The sequence below is a fragment of the Nomascus leucogenys genome, chromosome 8, assembly GCF_006542625.1.
Source record: "Nomascus leucogenys isolate Asia chromosome 8, Asia_NLE_v1, whole genome shotgun sequence".
Lineage (NCBI taxonomy): Eukaryota > Metazoa > Chordata > Mammalia > Primates > Hylobatidae > Nomascus > Nomascus leucogenys.
In genome coordinates this window covers 34,022,228-34,036,816 of record NC_044388.1, presented here as the reverse complement: position 1 = coordinate 34,036,816, position 14,589 = coordinate 34,022,228, and the positions used below count along the sequence as shown (strand labels likewise).

At 39.5% G+C, this 14,589-nt stretch overlaps 1 protein-coding gene across 4 annotated transcripts in view; it reads left to right on the top strand.

The window, feature by feature from the left end:
• The window catches only part of KIF13B (kinesin family member 13B), a 205,198-nt gene that overhangs the window by 73,756 nt on the left and 116,853 nt on the right, over positions 1 to 14,589 (top strand). For all 4 annotated transcript variants that reach the window (XM_030817055.1, XM_030817053.1, XM_030817054.1 and 1 more), the window contains exons 4-7: positions 4,875 to 4,935; positions 7,319 to 7,411; positions 9,454 to 9,634; positions 13,934 to 14,021. In XM_030817055.1, coding sequence (XP_030672915.1) covers positions 4,875 to 4,935; positions 7,319 to 7,411; positions 9,454 to 9,634; positions 13,934 to 14,021 — 423 coding nt within the window. The remainder of the gene's footprint in view (positions 1 to 4,874; positions 4,936 to 7,318; positions 7,412 to 9,453; positions 9,635 to 13,933; positions 14,022 to 14,589) is intronic.

The window sequence follows — 14,589 nt, the reverse complement described above, 5'->3', positions numbered from 1 at the left end:
GGAACATGCTTTCACCTCTGTCTCTTAGGGAATGTGGAGCCCTGCTTGAAGTGGGCACAAAGTCGGTTTCTTAACTGACCATGAAGTTACTTGGAACTTCCAGGAAATTTACATTTCCATCTCCATTCTTGGGGTTTTGTTTTTTCTTTAGAGTCCGTGGCTGAATTGTAATTCAGTTCGCTACTATTATTGCTAAAATGTGTATTATAGACATGGCTGTTTGGGACTCTGACTTTTTAAGATCATTTATTAATTTTTTTTTCCCTAACCACAGGGACTGAATGACAAACAGAAAGTCACCCTGTCAGTATAAAACATTATTGTGAAAAAGCCGAATAGGGCACTGGTTTCTTTATATATGTAAACTTTCTCTCATCTTTTCTACTGAAAAGGTGCTGGATTATTTTCGTTTTCTTATTTTTATGTATATTTTTTGAGATGGAGTCTCGCTCTGTCGCTCAGGCTGGAGTGCGGTGGCGTGATCTTGGCTCACTGCAGTCTTTGCCTCCTGGGTTCAAGCGATTCTCCTGCCTCAGCCTCCTAAGTAGCTGGGATTACAGGCACCCATCACCACACCAGGCTGGGTTTTGCATTTTTGGTAGAGACGAGATTTCACCATGTTGGCCAGGCTGGTCTTCAACTCCTGACCTCAAATGATCCACCCACCTTAGCCTCCCGAAGTGCTGGGATTACAGGCGTGAGCAACTGTGCCCAGCTTTTTTTTTCATTTTTATTGGTGGAGAGGCTGGAGGTTGCAGTGAAGATATGAAGGAACCATTGCCTGGTGATTTAAAAATTGTTCATATTTTATTTAATTCAGTTGCATGTTTAGAGAAAATGTTGTGTTGACTAAAATACATGGGAGGTTAAACACCTCAGCTCTGGGGAGAGGTGTACTTGTCGAACAGGGAGACCTTGATTTTTCCTTTATGCTTCTATGTTATTCGAATTTGTTACAGTGTTTACTTGGAGAGAAAAAGCTTGTCCAGTTTATGAAATCTTTGCCTGGAAGTTACCTATAATAATTTATGAAATTGCTAAGCCTTAAAGAGGACCATTTAGTGCTGTAGTAAATAAAAAGTGTTTATTAGTCCCCAACTTTGTGCCAGTCTGTGGCACTTTCATATTGGGGAATAGAGCTTGGCTAGCCTAGTGGTGCAGAGGAGGAACCTTAGAGCCAGACTGTGGGCTGGAATCCCAGCACCCCAACCTGCTAGACGCAAGGCACTTACCTTCTTTGTTCCTCAGGTTCCTTTGAACAGTGTCGAGCACACAGGCTTAGCTCCATTATGGTTACTTTGGTGATAGCCTCTCGACTCAAATTGGGAATAAGAAATGTCACTGTTAAAGAAATCCCTAAAAGAAAGACAAGTAAAAAAAAAAAACCAATAATAATGGAGAGGAGAGTGCCATTTAGAACCTATCTCTGATAAATATACAGTCGGCCTTCTGTATCTGTGGGTTTCAGATATGTGGTTCAACCAACCACAGATTGAAAATAGTTTTTAAAAAACTATGAAAAATAATACAACAATAAAAGTAAAAATTTAGGGCCGGGCACGGTGGCTCACGCCTGTAATCCCAGCACTTTGGGAGGCCGAGGCCGGCGGATCATGAGGCCAGGAGATCGAGACCATCCTGGCTAACACGGTGAAACCCTGTCTCTACTAAAAATACAAAAAAAAAAAGCCGCAGGTGTGGTAGCAGGCGCCTGTAGTCCCAGCTACTCGGGAGGCTGAGGCAGGAGAATGGCGTGAACCCGGGAGGCGGAGCTTGCAGTGAGCTGAGATCGCTCCACTGCACTACAGCCTGGGCAACAGAGCAAGACTCCGTCTCAAAAAAAAAAAAATGTAAAAATGTAAAAAGCAGTATAGTATAACAACTATTTACATAGCATCTACATTGTCTTAAGTGTTTTAAGTAATCAAGAGATGATGATTTGAAGTATATGGAAGGATATGTGTGGGTTATATTCAAATACTACACCATTTTATATAAGGACTTGCACATCTGCGGATTTCGGTATTCATGGGAGGTCCTGGAAGCAGTCCCACTCAGGATACTGAGGGATGACTGTATACACATGTGCCGGGGCTTTTGAAGTGAGAACTAAAGCTTACAAGAATCAGGATGGTTTTTACTTAGCCTTATTAAGAACAGAATTAATTAAATAAAATTATGGAGATAAGCGTGGAAAGCTAGAACAGGAGAAACTTCGTTTGAGCTCCACATTTTATTTAATCCTACTCTGTAATGATTCTCACTATGGGTGACACCTGGAGTTTGCAAGGCAGCTCCCCCCAATTTGATGCCCAGTCCTTTGGGGCCATCTTCCATCTTCCTCCTTTTGCTCTTCTCTGTTTGAAAATGGCTTAGTGAGCCCCCACTGCTGATAGATATACATTTTAGCTTTGGAAAAACATGGAGGGTGAGCAGTGTGTAACACAACACTGCAGCTGGATGACGTCTTCTGTGCCCAAGGGCTCTTAGGGGCTGTCAGCCGCTGGGGGTCTGCTTTCACTTCCTGGCCTCGCTTCCTCCTCACAGCACCATCCAGGGAACACGTGTCTCCTCTGCCTGCTGTTTCACACAGAGACGCAGGTGTGCCGATCCTCACCTGTCCAGAGGTGCTGAGCCAGTCGTCCTCTCGGTTGCTGCCAGGGTTATCTGCCTGCCCCTTTAGTTGCCCTCCTGGTACCTCCCAGAACTGCTCACTGGCTTTGCAGCCTGTGCTCTCCCTGCAGGCCCCCACCCTTACTCCCATCAGTTTCATCGGAACTTTTTTCAGGAGTTTCTCAATTCCGATCCAGGCACAAGCAAGCACTCTTAGTTTCAAAACCTTGTTCTTCTTTACCCCTTCTCTCCCTTTTTGGCAATTTCCCCACTTCCCCCATCCCCTGTCATTTTGAGTTAATTTTAGCTGGGTGATGGATATCAGTATGCATTCTTAATTTACCATCTTAACCTAATTTTCTTTCTTAAAAAAATTAACCTTTTAGACTTCTGGTCCAGATAATCTTGTGAGTTTACACAGAAACATTCTCCTGCCAACACCAAAATTATAGCAGAGACAGATAAAATATTTTAGAATGTGAAAATCATGTCATCAGACTCAAAAACAACGTATTTAGACTGGGCATGGTGGCTCATAGCTGTAATCTCAGTACTTGGGAGGCTGAGGCTGGAGGATTGCTTGAGGCCAGGAGTCTGAGACCAGCCTGGGCAACATAGTGAGACCCCGTCTCTATACAAAACTAGATAAACACAACAACAACATATATAACTTCAAGGACCAGCAGTAAGCGAGGGCTGAAGTGACATATTTCCAGGGCTTTGGAATCAGACCAGGTGCCTGGAGGTGATTGGAAGTTCACCTCTTGCCGACTAATGGGGTCACTGGTGTATGGTTGGGGACTGGAGCCAAGCTCACCACGTGAAAACTGATTTAGGTGAGCCTTCTCTGTGAGTGAAGGCTTACAATCAGTTTTTGGCCGACAACATTGAGCTAATGTCTGTGTTAATAGGAAGGGATAGAGACATTGGGCCTTGAGAAGACCAAAATCTGGGCTTCAGTAATGGAAATGACAACATAAACTAGTCATGGAAAGGTAGCCATCAGGAGAGGAAAAAAATAAGCAATCATGTAAACCATAAAATAAACACTCCCTGCTAAGATGTACCTGCAAACTAACATGCAAACCATCATCAGGAAGCATAGCAACAGACTCCCAAAGTGAGAGAATGTGACAAAATGTAAACTGAGATACATTTTAAAACAATTGCACTTAAAATCTTTACGGAGATAAAAATCACAAAACACAAGTAAGTAGATTTGAAACTGACAGAAATCAAAAAAGTGAAAGATGCAGTCAGTGAAAAATTTACCTTTGCTTAGTTGGTTTAAAGAAAAAGAAATAATTAGTGAAAAGAAGCTTTTCAAACAGTGCAAAAGAACTATGTGATATTCCACAGGAAGGGGAACATCACACTCCCGGGACTGTTGTGGGTTGGGGGGAGGGGGAGGGACAGCATTAGGAGATATACCTAATGCTAAACGACGAGTTAATGGGTGCAAGAAATCAACATGGCACATGGATACATATGTAACAAATCTGCACATGGTGCACATGTACCCTAAAACCTAAAGTATAATAAAAAAAAAAAGTAAAAAAAAAAAAAGAACTATGTGATATTCTAGAAAGTGGTGATAAGGCGAAAGATCAAAACAGATCATCTGTAAGATCCCACCAAGTAGCATTTCAATACAGATTGTTCCTGCTTTTTATGCATATAGTTTTTTGGTACAAATATGGAATCATACTCTAGACTTTTATAACTTTTTCATTAACATAAACTTTTTTAAATCAATAAGTCTTCTATACCCTCAAATCTATACCTGCACATGGCTGTGTCATAATTTATTTAAACATTCTGCTATTTTAAGCTATTTTGGACATGCTGTAGTGAGCATCTTTAAATGTTATTTAAAAAATATCTTTCGCTACAAAAATAAAAATATTGAAAAAATATAAAAACATAAAACAAAGATCACTAATTTCACTGCAAAAAAATAAATTTTATAGCTGTAACTGTGTGTGTTACTGTAGGTGCATGTGTGCAATAGCCATTTTATTACACATTTTGTTTTGTAACCTCTTTTGTCAATTACCGTTGTGAATAGTTTTCCATGTAAAATATAGAGTCATATCACCTATAGGGTGTTTAGTTCTCATTGTAAGCCTCTACATACATAATTAATTTCCATTGTATGACAGTAAGTTGTTTTATTTCACTATTATGAACAGTTTTATCAGTTATGGTTTGTAAGTAATGTTAAGGTTTTCTTAATACACACTTATGTTCATTTTCAACAGGTGTTTGCTTATGATCATTGTTTCTGGTCTATGGATGAATCTGTCAAAGAAAAGTATGCAGGTAATAGAATCCAGCATCCTGTCAACTACTGATGGTATAGAAGGAGGTGTTCAGTATTTTTTCCTTTACATGATTGTTTGGCAAACTCCCCAAACCGTGTGTTTCCTCTGCTGTCACACCACAATAACAGTCATCAACACAGAAGATGACTTAATGTGACCAAATGTTGGGGGGGTTTTCCCTGCACCCCAAGCAGCAGACACTGGCTGGGCATCCTCTCAGTTCCGATGCTCTCTACCTTGGGACAGCGTCAGCTCCACAGACTAAGGGCTCAGTCCCACAAGACCGCTGCCTTCTTCCCACCAGCACAGGTCCAGGCCTCTAGAACTTCTGACCTACTGGCTTCCAATTAGGGTTCCCACAACCTCCTCTTTGGGTTTGATTAATTTCCTAGAGCGGCTCACAGAACTCAGGGAAACACTCGTGTTTAGGGGTTTATTACGAGGGATTTTCTTTAAAGGACACTGGTAAACAGCCAAATGAAGAGATACAGAGGGTGAGGTCTGGAAGGGTCCCAAGCGCAGGAGCTTCTGTCCTCATGGAGGTGGCGCGGCGCCCTCCTGGCGTGTGGATGAGTTCTTACCTTCCTGTTTGGCCCTGTGTGTTTAGCAATCCAGAAGCTCTCTGAACCCTGTCCTTTCAGGTTTTTATGGAGGCTTCCTTATATATGCATGATTGTCAACTGATTAGAAATGTGATTGGACAAAAAGCGTATGATCTGAACACAGCACGTCCTGTCTGTTCAGACTTTTCTTGGCCATTCTGTGTAGCGTTCCTTCCTTTAGGATATGAGGCAAGACCTTGTGGAATGAGAAGCTCTTGACCCACAATCAGATGAGAGTCTTGCCTCCAGCAGATGAAAGGAGGGCAGGAGATCAGATAATTTCCTGAGGCCTAAAGTGCCCCAACGATGTAAAAGACTGCAACAAGGGTTAATGAGCCAGGAACCGTGGATGGTAACCTACATCTATATAATTACCATAGGATATATATGAGTACCATAGGATTATTTTGCATAACTGTAGAAAGTACAGACAACACCCTCCCATGTTTGCTCCTAGAGTTTTTAATGTTGATTGGAAAATGGGAGATTCACTGTGTGCCATTCTTGGTATATGTTGATGAAATTATATGACTAGCACACACAGTGGCTATTCCACGCTTACATGCCCCAGCTCTTACATGAGGCCGGGACCACAAGGTCGCCCCTTTGATTGCCCTGGAGGCCTGAGACTGGGCTGGAGAGACAGGATGGCATAGTGAAAGAAGCGGAGCACCGGCCAAGGAGAAAAGGAACCCTAGGCTGCAGGCCCAGCCCTGCTCCTTACTGCCCCTGGGCCTTTCAGTAAATCAACTCACCTGTCAGAGCTTCAGTTTTCTCTTTTTGATGGAGAGGAATATACCATATTCTCTCTAAATTTTCTTTTGGCTCTGGAAGTCTGTTACTCTATTATTCTTCTAAATGATGACTGTCTCAAGCCACATCTCACCACAAGTTTAGGACTACAGTGACAGCCTTTGATTGCCTTTATTCCTTACTGCTTTTGTCACCTGTTTTTTAACAATCTCTTTTAAATATTAAGCATCATATTGTTTTGGCTTCTGTTATGAGAAAGATGAATATTATGGCTGTTTTGGAGTTAAGATTCATTTGGTCTAGGTGGCCCAATATCAGAAGTATAAGTTAACTGGTATAAAAAAAAAAAGGAAGTGAGACATAATGGAATATCCTTGCCATAACATAAAAGCATCCAGTTCTTCCATGTGGTATTGAGACTAAGTGAGGTAGGGTGACTTGTCAGATTCACATTCGATTACTGAGTAGTGATATATCTCATTTGGCCTGTCGGGGAGAACTTGACTCTGTTCTTTATGTCCATGATTGAAAGCTGAGGGAAATTTCCAGGCTCTGACTCCCTGTCCTAACTGGTATGTATTGTAGATCCTGTAATTAGAAATTGTCACTGAGGGAAAGGAGAGGGGGTTGGTATATATGATTATTCTAAACTCTGGTACCCACTGAATAAGAGCATTGCCTGAGTGGTAAATAGTTAAGTCCAGGTACACCTGGTCCCAAGTATAAATTTCAGATATTTATAATCGTTGATTATAAAGTGAGCAGCTCATTGGCTCTGCATTGCAGGGGATTCTTAGTAGTGTTTATTTATTCAAGTATGTAGTACAGGGAGCTGATTTTCCTTCATGTGCTAACTAGAAATAACCTGGAAGGCATAAGCCTTTGGGAACATTCGTCAAATTTAAAAATCTTGTTTGGAGATAAATAAGCAGATTATACATTTTTGAGATTTTTGTTTTTGTTTTGTGAATTGTTCATATGTAGTTTTGGCTTAAAATATCTTTTCTCTTATTCTCTCTCTCTCAGGTCAAGATATTGTTTTCAAGTGCCTTGGGGAGAATATCCTGCAGAATGCTTTTGATGGCTACAATGCATGTATCTTTGCCTATGGACAGACTGGTAATGTTAAATAACATGAAATCACATAAACAACCATCTATGAAAGAGAAAATAGACCCATGTTTATTTTACTGAGTAACATTGCTGATTTATTCCTTGTTTTTGCTTTCAGAAAGTACTGTAGATGTTGAAAGTAGTCAGTAACATTATTTTAAAATGAGTGTAATAAAATTAGGATTGGGATCTTTTATCTTTACTGATTTGTCTCACAAGGCACTGGCAGGGTTGTTTTTCAAAAAAATACAGAGCTATGACTGTTGAACATATTACTAGCCATGCCTATAGATCATGCTTTTTTAAGGCTTTCAGAATCATAACAGAGAAAATGCCAAAAAGAACATACTTGTTAATATCTCACCAGTAATAACTAAGAAGCTTTCTGGCTTTTGAGTCTCTGTGGTCAAGAAAAGAAAATCTATTTGAAGTGAACTAGTTACTTTTATAAGAGTAAAGTATACAGCTTGTCCAACTAGAAATGTTCTCACAGAAGAATGTGTTGGATGTTTTCAAGAAGCCTCATGTGTCGTGTTGAAAGGGCAGAAAGCTGGGGCCAGGTGGCGACAGCTCCAGTCCTGCTTCTGCAGCTGGCCAGCGGAGAGACCTGGCCAGTTACTTAACCTCTCTGCCCTTCATCCTTATCTGGAAAGGCTGATGATCATAGACCTTCTTGTAGGGTTGTCATAACGAGTTCCCATGTGCAAACTTTTTACAGAAGTCCTGGTACTTAGGAAATGTGGCACATTAGCTTTAGGTATTATGATAACAATAAAATGTTGCATGACAAAAGCGGCAACTTGTAGGTTAAAACCATATTTGCAAAAACACTGCTACTAAAAACAGAAGGAATTATACCCAAGTGTCAATACTTACTGGTTTTTGGGCAGTAGGACTATGGTAATTTAAGTTTTTTTATTTTCCTGTGTTTTCTAAATTTTATTTAATATATATTTCTTTTACAATGGAGAAAATATTTTATTTTGAGACAGAGTCTCGCTCTGTTGTCCAGGCTGGAGTGCAGTGGCACAATCTCTGCTCATTGCAGCCTCTGCCTCCCAGGTTCAAGTGATTCTTCTGCCTCAGCCTCTGGAGTAGCTGGGACTACAGGTGCCTGCCACTGTGCCTGGTTAATTTTTTTGGTATTTTTAGGAGAGACAGGGTTTCACCATGTTGGCCAGGCTGGTCTCAAACTCCTGACCTCAGGTGATCCACCCACCTTGGCCTCCCAAAGTGCTGAGATTACAGGCGTGAGCCACTGCATTCAGCCGAGAAAATAATTTTATATAAGAAAAAAGATTAGTGAAAGGGTAGTGAGTTAATTTGCTCTGGGGTCCACAGGGAGAACCTATATTTTTTGTGCTGTGATCACTGGTTGGGAGCAGGCACGATAGTATTAAGTATATGGTTCTTTCAGCTTATTTCGGAAAACTTTTAGACCTCACTATTTCTCGCTTGCTTTAGATATTTTCTTAAAGTATAAGGATGATTAAATAAGTTTATTTTTCTTTCTTTCTTTTTTTTTTTTTTTTTTTTTTTTTTTTTCAGAAATGGAGTGTTGCTCTGTAGCCCAGGCTAGAGTGCAGTGGCGCAATCTCGGCTCACTGCAGCCTCTGCCTCCCGGGTTCAAGCAATTCTCCTGCCTCAGCCTCCTGAGTAGCTGGGACTACAAGCACACGCCATCACGCCCGGCTAATTTTTTTTTTTTTTTGTATTTTAGTAGAGACGGGGTTTCACCTTGTTGCCCAGGCTGATCTCGAACTCCTGAGCTCAGGCAATCTGTCCGCCTTAGCCTTCCAAAGCTCTGGGATTACAGGCGTGAGCCACCGCACCCAGCCTATTTTTCTTTCTAAAGGACATTTGCTTTTCACTTTCGCATGTGCAGTAAGAAAGCTTCTGTACTTATTATTCTCATTATATTTGGGTGTATTTCTCACTGCATTTTGGCGTTTTGCTAAGTGTTTATAATTTATTATGAGCAACAGAAAGAGGGTTATGTATTTAACGTCTCAAAGAGACAATAGTAACTGTGATTTCCATTTTTTTAGGATCTGGAAAATCTTACACCATGATGGGCACAGCTGACCAACCTGGATTAATCCCAAGACTTTGCAGTGGACTCTTTGAACGAACTCAGAAAGAGGAAAATGAAGAACAGAGTTTTAAAGTAGAAGTGTCCTACATGGAAATTTATAATGAAAAAGTTCGAGACCTCCTTGATCCCAAAGGGTAAAGGACTTTGAGACTTTAGTGTTTCAGCATTGTGAACTGAAACAGACTTGAATTGGCTTAAGTGCAAATCTTACTGTTTAATTTTTTAAGAGGGTCTCGCTCTGTCACATAGGCTTCAGTGCAGTGGCACAATCATAGCTTACTGCAGCCTTGAACTCCTGGGCTCAATAGTTTTTTTTTTTTTTTTTTTTTTAAACCCAAGAAATTTCAGGTGGAATTCAGCTCTTTGTGGGCTGTGAGGTGAGGGAGAGTATATAATCAGAGAGATGAAACCTGGTCTTTAGGACAGTGAATTTTTAAAGATTCTCAGGAACAAAAACAAGTGCCCATGATTTCATGGCACAGACTTGTAAAGAGAATTGGATCGGAAGTCTTAAGAGGCCTTCACAAATGCTGGTTTGACTCTACAGCTGTAACTGAGTGAGGAGAGTGCACAGTATCTAGAAATCTGTTCATTCCACAGAGAGTTCTTCGAGTTCAGATGTTAAGGAAGCGCAACAGTGGAGAAAGATGGAGATAACGACCACAGCCTGTGGCTTGTTGATGTAAAAACAGCATTAGGAAGGTCAAAGAGCCAAATAAGCTGAGGCCTATAGAAAGTTTGGAGGACAACAAGAGGACATTTAGTTTTGCTGGATGAGGAAGATGATCAAGGAAAAGAGGATCTTAGAGGCGGTGAGTCATAGTGACTCTCAGTGAAGAGCAAACAGAACCCTCAGCTCCTCTCTGTTGTCAGTTTTCCTTGACCAAAAATAATCTTTAGGATTCTCACAGGGAGATTGAACTGATGCTCAGTGCTTCTGTACGAACTTTACTTAACAAACATTTATTGAGTGATCATTACATACCAGGCACTATGCAAGAACTCACAATGTGGACAGAATGAGAGTTTTGTAAACAAATAATTAAAATACAACGCTATCTGCTTTTAACTTGTGAAGGAGGCTCCTACAAATTAGAGAGCAAAGGGACAATGACTTATCTTGCCCCGAGGAGAAGGGAAGATTCCAGAGTGTACTTGCTTGATAACATTTGTGCTGAGTGGGAAGTTGGTCCACTGGGAAGTTGGGTGAGAACTACTCAGGTGTAGGGAACAACCTCTGCCACACCTTGAAGGTGTAAATTAATCACTTTTGGAGAATGATCCAGCAGTTCAGTGTGGTCAGAGAGTAGGATGCACAGAAGTCAACATGGAACAAAAGGAGGCCAAGATGGAAGGATCGCTTGAGCCCAGGAGTTTGAGGCTTCAGTGAGCCAAGATTGTGCCACTGCACCCCAGCCTGGGTGACAGGATGAGAGATTCATCCTGTCTCAAATGAAATTAAAAATAAAAAGTGTTCCAAAACAAAGAGGCCAGAGAGTACCTTACGGCCCAGGTACCCACATCCTACTTAATATTATACCCCTGTATATTTTTTTCTTTGTTCTGCCTTGGAGACTTTTTCTTGGACTTTGACCTCTGCAAAGATCATCACTTTTCTGAGATCCAGCCCAGACCTATTCTTTCCAGAAATTCTTAGCTGACTGACTTCATACCTGTTCATTCTTCTGCTTAATCCCGGGTGCTTGTATGGCATCTTTTCAACTTATCTGCACATGTACAGTCTTTAGTAATTTATCCTGTGTTTGTCTTGGGTATAGGTTAGTAATTAACAGCTTACTTACGATAATTCCTTACAGTAATTAACAGTGAATTCTGAAGAGCTTCGGATTTGCATAGTTCAGGATCTAGGTCCTCTACTTGTTACCTATTGAGCAAGTTTCTTAAGCTTTCCAGGCCCAACTTTTCAGCCTCGAGGGAACTTGAAGAGGGAAATGATAGGATACAATTATCTCAGAGGGCTGTTATGAAGATAGACTGGGATGATACACCTGAGGTCTTAGAACATTTGCTGGCGTACAGTAAGTGCTCAATAAGTGGTAGCTGCTGCTGTTATCTCCCCAGTGAAAATTTCTTGGAAATTTTTTTTTTTTTTAGTTTCTGAAGATTCAAAGTAAATGGATTAAAATCTCTAAAGGTGATCTCATTTCAGTCAAAGACCATTTGAGAAAACTTCATTTTTTATTCACGTACTAATTATATTCAGCATCTAGTATATAGTAATGTAATTATGTTGTTTTACTCAGCAGATAATAGAGGATACATTAAGAAAAAGGAAATAAAGGAAAAAAGTGAATAATAGAATAATATCGTGGGGTGAGAAGTAAATAAAATATTCTATATCTACTTTATCCAGTTACATGGTAATAAGTGACATTTTTAATGGTCGATCCTAGGGTACTATAGATTTTAGATTTAAGAGTCATTTCCTTATCCCCTGATTTTACTGTTTATATGAAGGGTTATTCTAGAACTATCCTCTTCTTGCTCTCTTTATTATGGGTGTTAGTGATTGAATGTGGTTCAGCTTCTGTGATAGTCATTCACTGTGTGTGTTCAACATTTCTTCCCTTCCTCTCCTGCCTTCTTAGTTACTAGCACTCGCTTTCCAAATGACGGAAGCTAACACATTTGGAGTCTTCACTGTCACCTTAATCTCTCTCATCTTCACTTTGTTAGTGAAGTCTGTTCCTTCACTTAGTGATTCTTATGTGCCAGGACTTGTGCTAGGAACTGCAGACTCCCAAAATAATTAGACATTATTCTTGCTGTTCTAGAGCCCAAAGTTTATTATAATACAAATGGATAGAAGTAAATTAATTCCTGCCTAAGGTGAGGATAAGGAGAAGCTGACTAAGAGGTGGTCAAGAGCAGATTATAAAGGAGCATGCGTATCAAGCTGAGTGTGCACCTCTCTTCATAGGCATCAAAGAACCACCAAAAAACTTGACTCATTGGTTGGGCACGGTGGCTCATACCTATAATCCCAGCACTTTGGGAGGCCAAGGTGGGCGGATCACTTGGGGTCAGGAGTTCGAGACCAGCCTGGCCAACATGGCAAAACCCTGTGTCTACTAAAAATACAAAAATAAGCTGGGTGTGGTGATGGCGCACCTGTAATTCCAGCTATTCAGGAGGATGAGGTAGGAGAACCGCTTGAACCCGGGAAGTGGAGGTTACGGTGAGCTGAGATCCTGGCACGTACTCCAGCCTGGGGGATAGAGCAAGACTCCATTTGAAAAACAAAACAAAACAAAAAAAAACTTTAAGGGTTATAATTTATTACTTATTTTAAAAAAGATTTTGTGTAGTTCAAAAGTGGACACACATTCATGGTTTAAAATAAGGATAAACAAAAATATAAAATGAAAATCACCAGTAACGTCATCATTAACACTCTTTTTTATAATTTGATTTTTAATTGACAAATGAGAATTGTATATGTTTATGGAGTACAATGTGTTTTGATCATGTATATATTATGGAATGATTATATCAAGCTAATATATCCATCACCTCACACACTTACCATTTTTTTTGTGGTGCAGACATTTAAAGTCTACTCTCAGCTATTTTGAAATACACATTATGTTACTGACTATAGTCACCATGCTGTGCAGTAGATCTCAAGAACTTACTCCTTCTAACGGAAACTTTGTACCCTTATTTTTTGGTTTATTCTTAATATTTTTGGCTTATATTATTCTTAATATTTTTGGTTTATATTAAGTATGCTATCTGTGCTCTACATTTTTCTCAGATGTCCTTTATTGGGTTTATTAGATCCTTGTTTGCTAAGAGGGGTTTTTTTTTAAAAAAAAAAAAACAACTTATAAATATTTAATTTTAATTTTATTGAATCTTTTTTCATGCATTTATTGAAATGATCATACTTCCCTCCTCCACCCCCTTAGGCTGTCAATGTGATTAAAGTGTATGGATCTTTTTTCCAATGGTTGATAGCCTAAAAGTCCTGAGATAAGCCCAGTTTTGTATTTTGAAATCATTAGATTCAGTTTACTGTCTTTCGTTTGTCTTTCTTCATGACTGAGACTGGTCTGTAGTTTTCCTTTCTTGCACAGTTAACATTTACTGAGTTTCTGCTCTTTGTACCACATTCTGTGTAAGACAAATAGATTGTTCATATTTATTTGACTCTGCATTCTTTGTAGTGAGTAAATAGACATCCCACAATGTACCCTTTTGAGTGATGTGATATTTAATCACATTATGAAGTTTTCTTCGCAGTGAAGATTTTAAAGTTTGGTTTAAATTCTTCTTGGATCAAGTCAGTTGGTTTTATTTATTTGGGGTCTTTCTTGAATTCATCGTATATTTTTATGGAGCAGAGCTTGAGTCCTTTTTAAAAACAGGCTATCGTTAAAAAAAATCATTTCTTTGTTTTTCATGAACAGAAGCCGTCAGACGTTGAAAGTCAGAGAGCATAGTGTGTTGGGACCTTATGTCGACGGACTTTCTAAACTGGCTGTCACAAGCTACAAGGTAACAACATCCTGTATGTGAACTACTTAAATTTAGTGTAGTAGGGTGGGGCTCTTTTTTTTTCTTGGCTTAATTTGTTATTTTTAAAAATTGTATATACAATAGCATCACTTAATAAATCACTTTACAAAAATCCTAAAAATGAGATAGTTGATCAGAGACAGGCGAATAAATATAGACTAAATAGGATGAGGCTTTTAAATGAAAAGTTATCAGACTTAGTGAATCTAAAGTGGGTTTGGAATCAATCTAGAAAATTGTGAATTTTATCTTTTGTTGTTGTTTTCCCATTCTGGGGCCCACTTATACTTCCTTTTGCAGTTAATGTTTTTACTTTGAGGCTTTTTATGTATCATGTTGAATTTTTTTGTAAACATTATTCTTATAATAGAAAATTGTGATTTTTCAGTTTTTGATGATGTGTGTCAGTTAGGATTGCATTCAGTTGCACATAACATTAAAAAAATGTAACAGTTATTTGAAACATGGATTATTATCTGTTTTGTCCATTATATATTCTCAGTGTCTGAAAAGTACCTGGCCTATGGTAGGTGCTTTCAGTATACAT